This window comes from Thamnophis sirtalis, unplaced genomic scaffold (genome assembly GCF_051295495.1).
Source record: "Thamnophis sirtalis isolate CommonGarterSnake01/CBP01778 unplaced genomic scaffold, rThaSir2_p1.2 scaffold_5, whole genome shotgun sequence".
Lineage (NCBI taxonomy): Eukaryota > Metazoa > Chordata > Lepidosauria > Squamata > Natricidae > Thamnophis > Thamnophis sirtalis.
This window is the reverse complement of record NW_028261385.1, coordinates 116,329,361-116,348,530: the sequence shown is the minus strand read 5'-3', so window position 1 is coordinate 116,348,530 and position 19,170 is coordinate 116,329,361. Positions and strand designations below refer to the sequence as shown.

The following is a 19,170-nucleotide window of genomic DNA, read 5'->3' as shown; positions in this document are numbered from 1 at the left end:
TATAAATATATTTAATAAATAAATAAATGAATAAATAAATAAATAAATTTCTCTTCATTTCTTGTTTGTCCTATTGCTCAGAGTTCTACAAGACTTTAACAAGCCCTTCTGTAAATCCAGTAGGGAAAAATATTATCAGGTCATTCTTTTGGTTTGTAATTTGTACTTCCCATTGAAATTATAAAGCCTTGGTTAATTACTTATGTAGATCCAGTTAAACATCCTTTTCTAAGTCATTCTCTAGGCATCTCACTTGTAAATCTATTTTCAATGCCATCTCTATCTTGTCATGTTCTACATGACAATTTGTTCTACATCTTTTGGATATAGTGTATTGATAATGTTTACATGAGTAGCCTGCTGAGTCCATATCTAAGACTGCATAGTAATCTTATTCAACAACTGAACAATAGCAAATTGGGAAAGGACCTGATACTAGTTGAATTCTTAAAGATAGATTTTTGATTGGTGGGTCCCACTACTATCTTCTTTGTTTACTTATGTAGACTATCATCTTCAGATACCCAAGCAGTGCAGTCAATTTACTACAGTCCTTATAAAAAATAATGTGTTGGGCAGAGAAGCAAGTGAGGTTTAAGGTGGTACAGTCAATATTTGACCATTGAATTGCACTCTATCATCTAATTAAAAAAATATTCCCACTGCCCTAGATGCATTCTCTCTGCCTTCTTTATTAATATAAAAGTAATTTTGATTCAATCTCCAAAGAGAGGGTATGGAAAAAATTAGTAGTGTCTATTGTTTATTGTCAACTATTTTGTCTAATTATGATGCTATGAAAAATACAGAAGGCTTTTTGTACCACTACCATCCCAAGAAAAGCCAAGCAAGTGTGTACCCCAGCTCCATTCTTTTCAGTTTTTAAGTGCTGGCAAAAAAGGGGGGGTTCATGTTATGAAGGTAGGAAATAAACCATCTACGGTGGGTATTTATTGATATTTATGAAAGGACTGCAGTCCCAATCATTCTTGTACATCTACAGCCAAAGAAATGTACATTCTGCACATGTTTGAATTAAATATTCTTCATATTCTTTACTGAAGTGAACTACTCTTCCTCCGTTTTCACTTCCTCTCTACAGAAATATAAGATCAGTACACTAAAGGAAGAGGGTGTGACTTTAGTCATTTTCTAAAAAGAGGGTTGTGGACTTGTTTTGCTTTTATTATTAATACAGGAGTCACTTTTCAGAAGAATAGGAACTCCACATTTTCACAATTAACAAGGAAACCTGATATGAAGCCACAGAGACTGCGTGATGTACGTTTTATAGTTCTTTAAAAATAAATTCTGGGTACTTCTCTCTTTTGAAATGAGATTATTATAACTAATAACTACATTGTGTAGTTATAATTCATTTACTTTTTCTTTTGAAAAATTTATGAATTGGCATTGCTTTTTACTTATTCTTGTGCTGTGAATCCGCTATTGCACTATTTTTGTTTCCCTGTGGTTTTAATATGACCAAGCTTTAATTCTTCTGTTACCAGCAGCTGCAGATGCTTTTCAACATCGAGGTAACCTATCTGTTGTGCCACAAAGACTTGTTTGTTTTTCTTGTTTTAGGTTTGTCTAAGAAAAAGCAACCTATTTCTTGGCTGTTTTCTTAACTACCATTTCTCAATTCTAAATCAACTTCTCAGTTTTAAATCCTGGTATATAGAGGGTACAGAGTGCCTGTTTAGTCATTGCATTGCAAGCAGTCAGTTACCTATCACAGGAATACTTTAATTCTAAAATTGTAAAAAAAAAAAAAAGCAGGGTTTTAGCTGTGTAGTTTATCTGAAGTTCTTAGTGCATCAAGGTACATCCAGATGACAAGACAAGCTTTCTGGAATTATTAAGCATAGACCTACTTGTTTTAAAATAAGAAAGAGCGGCTAGTTCCACCCAACATTCTGCATGTGAGGGAATGAGGGAATACAGCAGTTGTTAGAGTGGTATTTCTGAACCCAGTTCTTTGCTGAAATACTATTCAGAAATGTTTAACTTTTTTCATTACTGTGGAGGAGTTAGCTATTTATAAGCATGTGGTATTAGGGGAAAGAACTGGGAATTTTGTATCATGGCTTGTTTTTCATACTTAGCAGTAAGCTATACCCCATTGTTTCTAGTTAAATTGGGTGTGCAAATAGTATTCATGCAACCTTGTAATTCGCAACTATAAGGATTGCAGTACTTCAGATGTGTTGTTCAGGAACTGCAACAGAATGGATCAATAAGCATAGCAATTTTAATTGAAAACGTGGACTTCCAGGTTGATGTGAGATATGATAGACTTGTTTGGAGGATAGTTCCCCACCTTCTGGTAAAAATCATCTTGCAAAAAAGATGATGTTAATATGAATTAGAGTACTTGGGAGCCAGTGGTATACAGACTTAATAAAAATAAATTCTTCTTTGTTGTATCTAACATTTTCCTGGTGGCAACAGTCATATCATTTACAACAATGATATGACAAAAAGTGCTGTTGGCAACCCTATTGGGAAGCATAATTTCTTAGATATGAAAGCAGAATGTTTGCTTTTATGTGATTGTTAAAAACAGAGAACCTGACAGAAGTAAGGCTGTCTATAATATCTGAATTTCTGTTGTCACAGTTCTTCCAAATCAGTCTCTTTAATCTCCCTTACTTTATTATGCATGAGGCTCAGCACCTATAGTTGTATCTAAATGTAACTTCCCTGATGATTAAACTTAAAGCATTTTAATTTAATAATGATTAATATGTATCTTCCAGTATTTAAGTGAATTGTGCAACAGGCAGTCTACAGATCAGAACATCAATTAAGCAGGCTTTTGTTAGTCTTTGTAAGAAATTTAATTTAATCATCCTAAATGGTACAATGGTGACTCTAGCTGTATTCATTTTAACAAGTTTGCTGGACTATTGTCTAGTAACTACCAAATTATTTGCTTTGGTTAGATTATTTAATATTTGTTTAAAATCACATAGTGACCATCAATTTATAATTTGTAAGCTTGTTAAACAATTATAAAGGTGTTTGTAGGACCCATCATTATTATTAAAAGTAACTTTATAGTGCTGGTGCCAATTTAATTAAAGTTATTGTTAAAGTACTAGATAGCCTACTTGTTGAATATAAAATGCCAGTCAAAATCCTTAAATGAAACTTTCTAGCTATTGATAATGCTATTTCTTCATGTATATCATTATTGGAATCCCTGAAAATGTTCCTTAAAAATGGCTAATGAATGACCAAATATTGTGGGTCCCTCAAACGTCCTTAAAACAACAGTAAAATATTGTAACACAGAACATTTCTGGATTAAGACAAAGCACATAGTCTTTGGAACTTTTAAACCAATGTCTTTTGTCTTTTTATAAATAACTTTTGATCCTGTTTTGTATTCACAGCATATGTAGCCGCTGACTAAAAAACGTAACTGTTGACTAAAAGTTTTGCTTCTCTTCCTCCTTTTATGTTGTGGTTCTCTAGTTTTTAGGTTGCCATGCTCTGGTAACTTGCCTCATTGCTTCAGAAGGGGAGGGAAGAGGAGAGGAGAGTGGTTCCTTGTTTAAGAAATAGCTGTTCTTTCCCTACAGTATTTCACCATAGTCATAATCAATTTTGTCAACTTGTTCCTCCTTTTTTTTAAAATTAAATGTGTCAGAATATGAAACATTGATTTAAACAATTTAATGGGAATTTAAAAACAAGAGAAACCCTTGAGTTTAGTGCATCCTTTCCTTTCCCTTTCCCTTTCCCAGTTCTTTGGTTCCTTTGAGTCAGTGATGATACCTGGAAATTGCCTGGACAAGTCCTTGTAATTTTCTTGACAAGATTTCAGAAATGGTTTGCCATTGCCTCTCTCCTAGGGCTCAGAGAGAATAACTGACCCAAAGACACCCAGCTGTCTTTGTGCCTCAGATAGTACTAGAATTTAAAATCTCCTGACTTTTTAGCCTTAGCTGCACAGAAGTATAAATTAAAAGGACTTCTTTGGAAGCTTTAAAGCTACCAAATTGCATCAGAAAAAAAAACTTGAAATTAGTTTTTTGTTCATTAAAGAAAAAAGTAAAGTATAGCTGGAAGGGTAAAATAAGGGATAGTATTGTATGGAAATATGGTTGTCCTGGATATTCTTTCAACTGTATAAATTGGAGAACTTTAGTCTTGTATTTTATTATAACTACTTCATTGAGAAAATATGCTCAACATTTGGGCTTCTTCAGTTGCTGATAGATGCTGCCTCTATCAACTATTTAGGCTCTTGCAGTTTCATTGTATTTTACACTTAGAAGAGAAATGAAGTGTAATTTTGACATAAAATGCAGATGTCTTTGTCACTAGAATTTTTGCACTATTATCAAATGTTTATGTTTAAATAGCAGTCCAAACAGCTTTGGGAGACCTACCATACTTTCTCCTTTACTGTGGGAGGGAGCAACCCAGAGTTTCCTGTTTCTCATCACGCTTTTAACAATGTAAAATGCAGTTCACATGTTTCACAGGAATGACAAAGAAGAGCAGATGATGATAGTGAGACAAAAAGGAAGAATTCTCCAAAACCAAAATGAATAAAGTGAGTAGGCTGACAGTGCCAGAGTCTGACTGACTCTGATAGTGCCTGCCAAAATAAGTTTCACTTATCTTTCTTGTTTTTCTTCTATTTGAAGAAGTTTTTGAAGACAACTTTGATGCCAATAACTCAGTCTGAATGTGCCAATAACTCAGTCTGAATGTTAAAAGAAATAATAATTTAGCATAAAGGAATAGTATGGGGATCACATGCATTCCTTTCCTTTCTTTAGTACAATCTCATATTTAAAGTTGGTCAGTATGTTAGAACTTGGCAAAACTATTGCTAGCTTAATCAACATTGTTTTTAAAACATGTCAGGATGAAACTGCTCTTTAATCTTAGTTTGTTTCAGCAAATTAGAGTAATGACAAACTTGTTGAAGTTAAACAAAGAAGATAATTTTATTTTATTTTCTGCTTTTTTCCTCGCAAGCATAGAAATAATAATTTAGCATAAAGGGATAGTATGGGGATCACATGCATTCCTTTCCTTTCTTTAGTACAATCTCATATTTAAAGTTGGTCAGTATGTTAGAACTTGGCAAAACTATTGCTAGCTTAATCAACATTGTTTTTAAAACATGTCAGGATGAAACTGCTCTTTAATCTTAGTTTGTTTCAGCAAATTAGAGTAATGACAAACTTGTTGAAGTTAAACAAAGAAGATAATTTTATTTTATTTTCTGCTTTTTTCCTCGCAAGCATTTTACAGATTAAATAGCAATAGCAGTAGCAGTTAGACTTATATACTGCTTCATAGGGCTTTCAGCCCTCTCTAAGCGGTTTACAGAGTCAGCATATTGCCCCCAACAATCCGGGTCCTCATTTTACCCACCTCGGAAGGATGGAAGGCTGAATCAACCTTGAGCCAGTGAGATTTGAACAGCCGAACTGCAGTCAGCTGAAGTAGCCTGCAGTGCTGCATTTAACCACTGCGCCACCACAGCTCCAATTTGCCACCTTGTTATATTTAGAGTACATTGTCCCTCATATTTCAGCCAATTGAATAAAAGTTTTAGCTTTCCTGTGGAATTGAGTTCCTAGTTTCTAGTGGGGGGCTGGCATTATGAGACAATAATCACAGTTTAGCTGTAATTTTGGGCAGAAGTCAACATCCATGGTGTGGTGTGAAGCAAGAATCAGCTTGAGAAATTTTCAAACATTTCCTTCTTCCTTTTTTTAATGACCCCTTAGTAATAATTGATCTAAGAATTGCAATTTATGGTAACATTGTAAGCTAGGTCAATGTCTCCCTGCCCGCCTCATCCCACAATAGAAGAAGCTGGCAGTGTCTGAAAATGAAAAAAAAAACTTACAATGCTGAAGTTAAGAATTCATGGCAAAAATAATATTTGACTCAAAGGTTTCTTCAATTATAACTCACCACTGTACAGAGCTTAGTCACCACCTACATTTCTACAGAATTACATAGGTGTGCGCCACATCTATTACTCAATTTATACTTATAGTGTAGTTACAGTTTGATTCTATCACTTGCTTTGTTGCAAGAGAGTTGCCTGTGTTGTTCTGTTTCCTAGCTCTTCTCCTAAATATAGTCATCTGCTTTTATGGAAATGTTCCTATCATCATAGATTGACTAATAATCAGATCATATTGCCCAGAGGTTCATTCAGTTGAGTTCAGTGGAGTTTCCTCCATTTAAGAAAGTATCCAACCATATCTGTGTCTGTAGTACAAAATTAATACCTCACTTTCCTCTTGTTAGAAGATTGTCCGATTCTTCCACTGAATGTGGATGATTCTGTTAAAATTCTGCATCCATTTACAGTGGTCCTCACTTCCAACCACTCATTCAGCAACAACAGCACTGAATGAGTGGTACTTACAACAGTTTTCATAATTGTGACTGTTGCAGTGTCCACAATGTGATCCCCATTTATGATGCCAGCTTCCGACAAAGTCAGTGGAAAAGACGGCAGAAGTTGCAAATGTGATGCCGTCACTTAACAATCTTCGTTGATTTGTTTAACAATGGCAATTGGAAGTGCTAGAATTTCTGTAGCTAAACAGCGCAGTTACATGACATTGCAGCTTCCCATTTCATCGCTTAGAGACAAAAAAATCCAGTCCCAATTGCCATCATTAACTGAAGACTACTTATAATTGTATAGCTTTTGACTTATTAAATTTTGTACTTTCTGAAAAAGGAATATTGAAAGATTTTATATTTGTCTTATTAACAATTAAATATTTTAATCTATATCAATTGTTATCGACTGACCAATTTTTTCTGTACATTTTTCTTCATGGTTGTGAAATATCTAATATCAAGATAAGAGGCAATAAATCAATCTTTATTATGGTCAAAAATGAACACAAGGAGGGTAAAGTACAGTACAAAAGAATGTAAAACATATAAAATAGAAAAATAAAAATTACACAAAAAGCTAAAAATATCAACAAAATCTAAAAATATTTAATAATAAAAGCAATATATATTGGTAAAACAACAAACTAAATCTATCATACCCCAAAACATTCTATAATAATAGTCTTGATGCTCATTAAAACTAGTTTGTGGCACAGGTCATCTTCTGACAAATTTTAAGTTCTGCTGCATAAAACCTAGCGATACTATATGTTGTAACAGGGTTGGTATTTTTTTATATATTTTTTATTTTAAAACAAACAAACATAAACACACACAAAACATAAAAACCATCCTCCAGTTACATACAGTATGTCGATTGGTTACAAAGCTTTTGTGCTTCCTCACAATAGTCTTCACTTGCAATTTATATAGAATCTCATATCATCAATTAATATATATGTATACAATTATTATCATTGTTAAACATTCATTTGACTATAACTATTATTACATCCTATTCTAAATTTAAAATAAATTTATATTATGGCATTTCGTTACTTCATCCTAAAACCATCCAATAATATTACATCTTTATATTATATTCTATATAAAATTGTTTATCTTTAGTTACAAAATTTTTGAGCATCCTCTCCACAGTCCTCACTTACAATTTGTATAAAATTTCATATTATCAATCTAGTTGTAAAGTACCCTAATGATGCCTGCTTCATAATAAGCGACCCAATATTGTAATACAAAAAGCAGTGATTTATTAACAGCTTCATTAGGCATTCTTCATTAGGCATTTCTTATTCCCAGCCATCTTTTTTGCTTTCTTTATCTGCTTTTGAACTTTGCCCGTATTTCTGTGCTCCTTCAGCCTGTCATAAATCACGTTATCCAATAGCTTCATTCATTTCAACCCAGCTACTGTAATCTGAGATCCGGCTCCGCCGGCAGTCTGCATGGAATGTCAACACAGAGAGTTGACATCCGGCTCCCCTCACTTTTCAAAGGCAATCTGTGCAAGCAAAAACAATTTGAGTACCAGTATGGAATTCAAGGCTGCGTCCTTCCCTCAGGCTTGTTTGGATTTTTTTCATGGAATCTCTCTATAAGACGATCAGCCTGGATATTTCTACTCTTTACCCAAGATGCCTCTGACAGGGGATAGCCCTTCCACTTAATTAAGTACTGGAGTTGCCTCCTGTGCCACCTCGAATCAAAGATGTGTTGCACCTCATAATGGGTTTGGTCTCTTATGACCACAGGGCCTGGGGGCTCCCAGGTCAGTGGTCTCAGAGTGGATCTGACCTGGGTTTTAAGAGGCTACTATGGAATACTAGGTGTACCTTCCCTAGCAGTCGGGGCAATTTCAGTTGCACTGAGACTGGGTTGATGATCTTTACTATGGGGAATGGTCCCACAAACTTTGGTCCCAGTTTCTTGCTAGGAAGTCTTAATCTCAAATATTTTCTCTCCCACCAGGAATGGTCGTTGCGGAGCTCGGTGTTTATCTGCTTGTTTCTTATAGCTAGTTTTAGCTAGCACTTTTTTTGACATTCTCCCAGGCTGCTTTTAGCATTGACATCCAGTCAGTCAAGCTGACTGAGGAAGGGGAATCTCTTGGATACTCAGGCATTGGGACAAAGTCCATGCCGCTCACTATTTTGAACAGTGTTAGTCCTGTGCTGCTGTGAACAGCATTATTGTACTCAACCTTAGCGAAGGTCAGAAGGTCTGCCCAATTGGACTGCTGATAGTTCATGTAGCACCTCAGGTACTACTCTACCATAGCATTCAGTCTCTCTGACCCCCCCCCCATTGGTACTCGGGTGAAAAGCCGAGCTAAGGCCCTGGGATGATCCAATAGACCGCAGAAACTTCCTCCAGAACTTAGCTGTGAACTGGACCCCCTCTGTCTGAAATAATTCTTCGAGGTACTCCATGCAGGTGGTAGATGTGCTTCAGGAACAGTTTGGCCAGCTTGTGAGCTTAGGGTAGTCCACTGCAGGGTATGAAGTGCGCCTCTTTGAAGAATAGTTCTATTACAGTCCAAATCACTGTGTTTCCCCCACTTTTTGGCAACTCTACTATAAAGTCCATTGTGATCTTCTCCCACAGCCTCATTGGCTCTGCTACTGGCTCTGCAGCAATCCAGGGGTTTTTCCTGGTCACCTCTTCATTTTCACGTAACTGTCCACATCTTTCTTTATTTTGGGCCACCAGAATATCAATGTCAACTCTCCATGTTGACCAGTGGTTCTCAATCTGTGGGTTGGGACCCCTTTGGCGGTCAAAAGACCCTTTCACAGTGATCACGTAAGACCATTGGAAAACACATATTTTAAAAAATATATGGAAAACATAAAATAATTTTATGTATGGGGGTCGAATGATCCTTTCACAGTGATCGCCTAAGACCATTGGAAAACACATATTTTTTTTAAAAAATGGAAAACATAAAATAATTTTATGATTGGGGGGTCACCACAACATTAGGAACTATATTAAAGGGTTATGGCATTAAGAAGGTTGAGACCCACTGGTGTTGACATTCCATGCAGAGCGTTGGCAGAGCCGGATCTCAGATTACAGTAGCTGGGTTGAGATGAATGAAGCTATTGGGTAACGTGATTTATTGCAAAGACTGAAGGGAAGACAGAAACACGGGCAAAGTTCAAAAGCAGAAAAAGAAAGCAAAAAAGATGAATGTGAATAAGAAATGCCTAATGAAGACTGCCTAATGAAGCTGTTAATAAATCACTTGTTTTTGTATTACAATATTGGGTTGCTTATTATGAAGCAGGATCATTAGGGTACGTTACACTCTAAGTGGCAGTGTTACTTCTTTTTCCTCTGCTTTTACTCACCTCTTTATATTCCAAAATTAAGGAGAAAGGTTCTTAGAAAAACAATCCAATAGAGCATTGAAAAAAGAAAAAGAAAGAAACTCTTAATCAATAAGTATTTTAAAAAAGAAAAATAGAAAAAGAAAAAACCTAGTCCATTTTAAAAAGTAAGAAGCATTTGTAAAAATTCCATTTATAAAAACAAATTAAAGAAAGATAACACACTAAGTTTACTCAGGCTTAATCTCACCACTTAACCTCTTCTGTCTTTGATTTTAATTTTACTTTTGATCTTTTTGGGTGTTCTCTTCTCTAATAATAAAATTTATCTCACCAATTTGACACACTTTCTCTCCCACTTTCCTTCCATTCTGGAGCTGTCCCAACTTTCAGCAGCTTCAATGGCTGCTTCTCTGTGGCCAGGAAAAAAGAGCTTCTCCTGGATCTACCAGGGACTTTGAGATGTCCCTGGGATCAGCAGGATGTGCCCTTCTCTATCACTGTCTCTATGGGATGGTTTAGGTCCAAAAGGACCGCCCAGCGGCAGAGATATCGACGGCAATCTTGGAGCTCCAATATTGCACGTCGTATCATTGTGACGTCAGCCCCATCTCTCCGGGTTGGTATTTGAGAGCAGCAGGAAGGTGTAAAATTGTCCTGTGCACTCTTTTGTTTTTTATTCAATAATAAAAATGAGAGTAATATGAATGCCTCTATAATACAGCCATTAGAGAAGTACATGCTATACTGTTTTTGTGTATCCAGGGTCACAGGGGCATTGTCATTCTGGGTAGGAGCTCTTTCTGCATCAGCCTTCAAGGACAGCTGAGGGGAAAATATGACATCATGCCAAAATAAAGGGCCTTCAATGATTAGGAACATCAATTTGTTAAGTATGCCATAGGGGAAGAAAATCTCTGTTGGGTTCACTGGCAATAAAAAAATGGGGGCCAGGCTAGGTCCAATTGGTGTTCTATGTCTGCTACACAATCTGCTACACACTGTTTAATTAGCGCTTTGATCTCATCATATCCCATGATAAGTAGAAAATCTGGAGACAATAAAAAGGATATTTTAGTTTTTTCTCAACAAGATTCTTCATCTCTGTCATTGTCACTAGTGCCTATGTTGTGCCGATGTTCTATATTTTGGCTAGGGCTTCTAGCAGTATCTAGCAGAGCAGTATCCATATAGAGTTCCAGAAAATAGGCCTCCCAGTCAGGGGTGTGTTGCTGCTAGCATTACTGCCAGTTTGGTGCGTGCACAATTTTGTATGAGTCCGTCTGACACATTTATGTGTGCATTTGCACATAAATAGGCCTGTGTGTGCGCAAAATGTTAAAAAATGAACAAAAATTAAATTTGTGCAATGAAAAATGTTCTATGCATGCGCAGAACAGAAAAACAAGATGGTGCCACATAGGAGAACCAGTTCAGAGGCATGGCAGGCCTAGGTTGCTGCCGGTTCCAGCAACCCAGGCCACCAAACCACTACCAGTTTGGCAGAACCCGTCCAAGCCGGTTAGGAACCCACCACTGCTCCCAGCTCCCTGGGGTAACAATCCAAAGTGGCCAGGCATTATGTGATGTGAATGAGAATGAGAATAAGTCATTAGATTAAACTGCCTGAATAAGTTGTATCCTGCTGCTTTTTCGTGGCTTTCTTTTTCTTGCACACAGCAGTTGTTTGTAGTATCTTTTCTGCTGCAGGAGATCCTGTGCAGCTGTCGGTGTAGCATTGGATACATAAGTCTGGTAAATGGGAACAGCTTTTTTGCATTGTTGAACCATGGCTGGGGAGTGGTGCTATTATTGCAGTCATTTAAATGCTGCCGGAGCTCTTGGGTTAGGATGTTATCTAAGAGTACATCAGAGGATTGAGAGATGTCAGGGTGACTGGAGGTTCTGTAGTTGATCCGAAGCGAAAAGCTTGGTTTAACTGTGGGGTCCTTTTAGCTCAGCAGTATGTTTTTCCTGCTGGCATTGGTAAGGGTTAGTAGCAATTCTTAATGTGTGTTTCTTAGGTGAAGGCATTTAAGTTAATCAAGATTGGGAGATGATCACTATAGAATTTAGGCATAACTTCTAAGTCCTTAACATGAGGGAAAGGGTCCCTAAAGTCAATTATATAATCAGTTGCACTCATTCTGGAGCCAGACAGACAGCTGAATTTGGCTGGATAGTCATTCTTTAGGGCGCCATTTAGGATGAGGAGGTTTAACCTGCAAAGTTCAATTTTAGATACTTTAAGCAATGGTGGGGAGGAATTCATTGTCCTCAGGGTTGGGAAGGAGGCATCTGTGCTTTGCTGATTCATTTTCTGTTTATCGCTTACATTTACTACATTTAATTTAAATGGTCCTGTATAGATTATACTTGTCTTTTTATATCAAACTAAAGAACAGTCAACATACAACAGTGACAGAAAAAGGTACAATCAATATTATACAGAGAGAAAATGATATAAATGTTTTATTGATTGTATATTATTCCAGTAATTAATACCAAAGTTGAACACCTGGTTGGATTTTTTTTAGACAGACAGACAGACAGATTTGATAACTATGCTGTATAATCCAGTTGAGTAAAATGAACTATAACGGAATGAAATCTTTTTAAAAAAATATTTTTTATCCCTGTAAAGGAACGCTGTAAAGGTTGGAAATGCTCTTTTAAAGTTTAAAAAAGGTTGAATAAAAATTATTTAGAATGAAACAAATCTTAAAGGTGATTTTTTTATACTTAGTGCACTATTTTTTTTACTAAATAATGCTAAATCAGCCTGAGCTGATTTGGTTGATCAGAACATGGTCACAGACTGACTTCATTTTTGTGAACTCTTAAAGCTTCTGTTTTAATTACTTTTTATTTGGTTTTAAAATAGTGTACTTAGTGATTTTATTTAATATCAATTAATAATTTTAATACCCTGTATTAGGATTAATAATTTTAGAAATTTACTAAGCCTTATATTCCCTCAAAGTATATTGAACTGGTTTCATACATGATAACAACTGCTGGAATTTTCTGCATTTCTAAATTATGAGCAATTTCTTCTGTAGAGGAATGATTATGCAATTATGGGCTTAATGTCAAAAACTAACTTCTCATTTGAAAAATAATTCTAATATAGAATGTAATACAACATTGAAATTATTTTTGGATTGTGGTTTTATAAATGGGTTTATATCAAATCCAAAATCTGGGTTTCTCTTAACATAAGATTATAATAGCCAATATTTTTGTGATCTGATAAATTTGCCACATTTCTTAGATTAGTCAGAAATGTTTGCAATTTGAGTTACACTTTATGGGTAATGGTTGTTATGATTACTATGCTACATAATAACCTAATTTTAATATTGATTTATGTTATAATGATTTAAAATGTTAAATGGATATAATATAATAATAGATGTTATATTGCATGTAATACATCCGCACTTAACATCTAATAAGTACTCAAATATGCAAATTTATATTACATTTCTTTTGAAATATTTTAACTAATGTAATTTTCTTTTCTATTTTCACTTTCTCCTCTTATTCTCCCCTTTCTGTTAAATTGCTTGTACTTGTAAAATTAACATGTTAAAAAAAAACACAGAAAAAACCCCAGAAAGTCTCCATCTGTGTGAGTAAAAAACGCCCTTTCACCACTTTTGAAATCAAACTGGAAATAAGACAAAAGCGAGAAACGTTCTTCCTTTTTTGGCTATCATCTGCCACAGACGAAAATCTGAAATGCTCTGTTGTAATGCTGGTAGAGTATGAATGTGCAGCTTGCAACATTTCCTCATACTGTAGTGTTTTACAAATGTCATTGCTTCCTTCATGTCAGCTGGGGCCATGTTATTTCCTTTTTAAATTTGTACTATCTAAAATGACAACACGAATGTGACTAGGAATATTTTTGGGAATAAATTAACTTCTTAGAAAAGATATTCAGAAGAATTTGGTTCAGTTCTTTATATCTTAATGAAATTGTTGGCCATGAGGGTCCTCTTGGTTTCTTTCCAGGTGTTGGATAATAGTTACTTTAAAATGAAGTACAATACAAAAAAAAAAAATGACACCACTACTGTCTGGCATGAGTACATGTTATAATGACTCATATTTTTAAAATGCAAATCCAACTGTTATACAGGCTTTCCAAAGGATTTGAAGTTTTGTAACTTTATTAGTCTCATCTTAAAGCAAGGCAGACAAGAGGTGGGAATTGCAGGTCATAGTATTTTTTAAATTGTTTTTGGCCTTCAGAATTGTGGTAATGACACCAGAAGATGGAGAAAAAACTTTTAGCTCTTTGGGAGAGGCTGTCTTTATTCAAAATATGTTTAATACATCTATTTGTGACATATTTTATCAAAATATTTTTTGTGTGAACAATTGGCCACTGAATTTCCTGCATGTAAACTTGTGAGAGAGCAGAAATATTGGTTATGTACAGCGCAGATTTTGTGGGTTTCCTCATCTTCGTAGTAAAACATGTACTGAACATATTCTGTGGCTTTTAATCCAGTCTGAGCAAGAAGGCGATTATTTGTCTAATTATAAATTATTAATATAAATATAAATTTCATTGGCTTTTTTGACATAGCAGCACACTGCTGCTTTATGCTTAATTTATGGCCTACTAGAATGCCCAAGTCCTTCTCATAGGTACAAGTAGTCCTCAACTTACAACAGTTTACTTAATGGCTGTTAAAAGTTACAATGGTACTGAAAAAAGTGACTTAAGACCATTTTTCATACTTATAACCGTTGCCACATCCCCATGATTGCGTGATCAGAATTTGGACTCTTGGCAACTGGCTCATATTTAGGGATGCAATGTCCCAGGGTCATGTGATAATCTTTTGTGACCTTATGACAAGCAAAGTCAATAGGGAAGCCAGATTCACTTAACAATCATGTTACTAACTTAACAACTGCAGTGATTCACTTCACAACTGATTCACTTAACAACTGTGGCAAGAAAGATCATAAAATGAGGCAAAACTCATTTAACAAATGTATAATTTAGCAACAATTTTGGGTCAATTGTGGTCGTACATTGAGGACTACCTGTACTAATGCCAAACCAACTCCTATTTTGTATCTGTGCATTTAGTTTTTCCTGCTTAAATGCAGAACCTTACATTTTTCTCACCAAACTGCTTTTTGTTGTATAGGCCCTAATATTCAAGTCTGTCAACATCCCTTTGAATCTTGTGCCCATCTTTTGGAATGCCAGAAATCCCCTCCTCCCCCAGCTTTATGTTGTACAAATTTGTTCAGCATCCCTACTATACATTCATTTAAATCATTTATAAAAATGTTGAAGAGTATTTGGCTTAGGGCACAACCATTAGGTATTCCTAATGAGAAGGTAGTCCTTCTCTTTGTTAGACTAGATCAGTGGTGGTTTTCTGCTGGTTTGCACCGGCTTGGGAGAACCAGATGTTGAAATTTACCGAGCTAGTGAGAGAAGGTTCCACCGGTGGACCCCGAAGTAAGTTCTGGAACGCCTGCCCCGTCCGTCTCCCGGTGCTCAGAAAAGTGTTGTGCGTGGAGGTCCCTTACTGGCAGGCAGGCATCCTAGAACCTGCCTGCCAGCAAAGGACTTAAACGGAATCACTTTTCTGAGCACGGGGAGACAGACAGTAGTTTGCACCGTCTGTCTCCCCATGCTCAGAAAAGCACTCTGTGTGGAGGTCCCTTACTGGCGGGCAGGCATCCTAGAACCTGCCTGCCAGCAAAGGACTTAAAGGGAATTGCTTTTCTGAGCTCCAGGGGACAGACAGTAGTTTGCGCCGTCTGTCTTCCCGTGCTCAGAAAAGTGCTGTCCGGGGAAGTCCGTTACTGGCGGGCAGGCATCCTAGAACCTGCCTGCTAGTGCCATGCAAACTTCTCCAGTCCGCTGCATCCGAGCTGGTGAAGCGCCCACAACCACCCGCCCGTCACCAGGGAGACAGCCTGTGCAGGTGAGCCACACAGTTGCACCGATCGCACGAGCACTCCACCAGCTCGGGTGCAGCTGGACCAGATAAGTTTCTCTTCTCAGTAATGTCTTCTCAGCGAAGCTGTGGCAGCCTGCCTGTCCCTTTCAGGTGGGTCCCCAGGAGGGAGGAGGCCAGGGGGAGCATAAAGGGAACCATAGCTCCTCTGTGAATGGAGGGAGAGGAAAAAAGTTGGGATTCTCCCTGCTGCAGCCTTTAAATGGCAGAGAGAAGCCAAACTCCCTCCCCCCTTCACAGAGGAGTTGCTGCTCCCTTTATGTGGATGTGTGATATTTTGCAAGGGCTGGGAAATCTCTCATGCAGTCTTTGAACAAGAAAAATGTTATTTGCATGTTAATGGGGGAAACAGGTGGGCTAATTATAATCTTAAACTATTTTTGGCTTACTATACAGATAATTTAGTGCAAAGCTGTGCACAACAGTATTAGATTTCTGTGGTTTTATCTTCCTTGGTTGGTTTTGAGGAGAGCTATGGAAAGCTAAAACAAATGCTGTGTAACAAGGAAGCGTAAAACATTCCTTTTGATTCATTGGAAAATTAAAACCAAACATTATTTCAAAGGAGAGAAGTTTCATATCATGCAACTTTCATACAAACTGTTTCACATGCCCTTAAATCTTGGGCGGGGGGAGACAATAGTGAACATCTAGGAAGTAGGGTAGTAGTGGCAAATATCTTAGAATAATACTTTGCTGCAACTATTATAAATTGTTCAGCAATAATTTAACTAAATAATTTAATAAAAGAATTGTGCATACTATATATAAACTGTTACTTCTTAGCAGGAAGGCCAGCATTTTTTTCTTTGGATTTTTCCATTTGGCTGAATTTTTCAGTACTCCAACATACTATTCTTTTTTATTGGGGATATATTTATGAATTTATTTTTTTAAGCAACAGGCCAGAACCTGTTCATATTAATAACTAGGATATCTGTTAGACATCAAACTTATTTTAAAAGTATCATTATGTAGAACTATTTTTAGTAGTCAGGATAATGGAAGAATTGCAGGAAAATATTAGATAAGATAGAAATAAGCTAAAATAGGGGTTAATCAACTTCTTGTTTCTTGCCCATGTTTTGTTACAAACTACTCTTAACTGCTGCCTGGTTTTTTTTTAGCAATAATGATTACATTGAATATGATGTTAATATATAAAATATGTGATATGGTTCCAGGATCAGAGCTAGTCTATATTTGAATGGCCTGAAGGTGTGTTAACATTCAAGGAAGTTAAAGCTGCAATCTAGGAAAGGCAGTTCTTGGCCCTCTAAGTACTTGGAAAATAGACCACCTGTGAACCATATGATCGGCATATAGAAGAAAGTATGAAATAGGCTTGTATAAATCATTTGGTGGGATTTCAAAGCATTGGAAAGTTGTGGGAGTACTTTGGCACATCTGCTTCATTGACCAGATCTGGAGGAGTGCTCAGAGCCCTGTAAAATAACTTGCCAAGCTTTAGTACAAATGCTAGGACTGCATGGTGCTTTGGATTCTGTTCCAAACAAAGTACTGAAAAGAATACAAGACTGTAAATATAGTACCCCACCCACAACTGTTTAAAGTCGATATTTCATAAATCCAGGAAAAAGGTGCTGCTGCTGCTTTAAAAAGTACCAAGTAGATGCTGTGGGCTTTACATTCCTGTATATTCAAAAGCAGTGTATAGCCCTAACAAACATTATTATTTAATGAATTTAAGTTGTTGCCACTGCTTTGAAGTTAAATTCAAGTGTATGGATGCCTCTTTCTTTTCTATGTAATTTATATCTCTATCTTGACTGGGAATGCTGACATTATCTTGGCCACTCCCACCCGGTCACATGGCTGGCAAGCCACTCCCACCTGGACACATGGCCGGCAAGCCACTCCCACCCGGTTAAATGGCCAGCTAGCCACTCCCACCCAGTCACATGGCTGGCAAGCCACTCCCACAAAGCAGGTCACACCCACAGAGTAGGTTCCAAAAATTTTTGAAACCCACCACTGGACTAGATATACCCAGTTCTTGTAACCGTTCATCATATATTTTAGCCTCCAGGCCCATAATCATCTTTGTTGCTCTTCTTTGTACTCTTTCTAGAGCCTCAATCCTTTTTTGTATTGTAGTCACCAGAACTGGGTATAGTATTCAAAGTGTGGTCTTACTAGTTCCAGTTCCTTAATGCTATGTATTTTACATTCTTTAAATTAAGATAGTTATTTATTAGTGTAACCCACAGTAATTTTAATGTGACTTAAGTCCAATTTAAAATAGTCAACACAAGCGTAAACAAATACTATGCATCCTTCCATTTCTTTTCAGGAGTTCCTCCTCCACAAAGTATCTTCTTCCATTTATTATTTAAGTTTTAGGCCTGCATTGTAAAGATAATTGTCTTGTTTCTTATATTTCATTGCATGCTATTTACTTTTCACAGGAGATGTTTCCTAAGTACTTCCTTTTGTTATTTGGAGCTCTGCTGCTCCTGTTTACAACAGGTAAGCTGCTTTTGCAATTACTATGCAATTCTGCCATATTGCCTCAGTCGTTATAATAAGGAAGATGGTTAAGATCATTAAAATAAAAAAAGCCCAATTCTTTAGATTCTGCTGAAGAGTCAATATTTCCCATCACATTCTAAGAAGAAGCCACAATCCAAGACACTATTATTCAGTCATGTGGATCTCAGTTAATACTAACAGAAGCAGGAGAGCTATGAATAGAAGAGCAGGATTATCCTAGAGAAACTCCATATGTTCCATCTGAAGTGTTTTCCAGACTTCTTTCAAAGGCAGTCAAACGTGCTGTATCTCTTGATGAATTCAGAGAGCAACGGGCATCAACTATGTTGTAGACCACATATCTCCAAAACTACTGTATTCAACATTTTCCATGTGTACAGGTAGTCCTTGCTTAATGATGGTAACTGAGACTGGAATTTCTATTACTAAGCAATGCAATCATAAAGAATATGACTGCATCACTTAGAAAAAGCAATCTTGATAGTCCCAGCAAAAAAATATGTATCATTAAGTGAGGAGTTCAACTTGTCACTTCCTGCACGCTTCCCACAAACAAAAGTCAAGGGGAAGTCATTTGAAAGTTGCAAGTCCCAGATGGCTCATAAGGTGGCCTGAGAATGGGTACAATATGGAGTGAGGCAGGGGGTACTTTAGTGAGTGCATATAAATTGGGGAAGGGTACTGCAGTGCTGCACCAGGTGTGTGCAAGCTGTGCACATGCTATTGTCAGGGTCAAATCAAAATATGGGTTGTTATTTGGAAACCTGACATTAGCACCATGCAAGTACATGTGGGTTGGGGAGAGGATGTTGCGGCAAAAGTACACTGCAGAGTATGAGATCCCTGGGATCTCAAATCATAACTACGACTAAGACTAACTCAGCACCATGGCAACTTCAAATGGT

The 19,170-nt window shown here is 36.7% G+C and overlaps 1 protein-coding gene across 1 annotated transcript in view; it reads left to right on the top strand.

Annotated features, from left to right (window-relative positions):
• Nucleotides 1–1,168: 1,168 nt before the first annotated feature.
• Nucleotides 1,169–19,170, top strand: part of LOC148045607 (integrin beta-2-like) — a 45,003-nt gene continuing 27,001 nt past the window's right edge. Inside the window, exons 1-2 of the mRNA XM_087716703.1 lie at nt 1,169–1,281; nt 18,181–18,241. Coding sequence (XP_087572829.1) covers nt 1,258–1,281; nt 18,181–18,241 — 85 coding nt within the window. The 5' untranslated portion in view covers nt 1,169–1,257. The remainder of the gene's footprint in view (nt 1,282–18,180; nt 18,242–19,170) is intronic.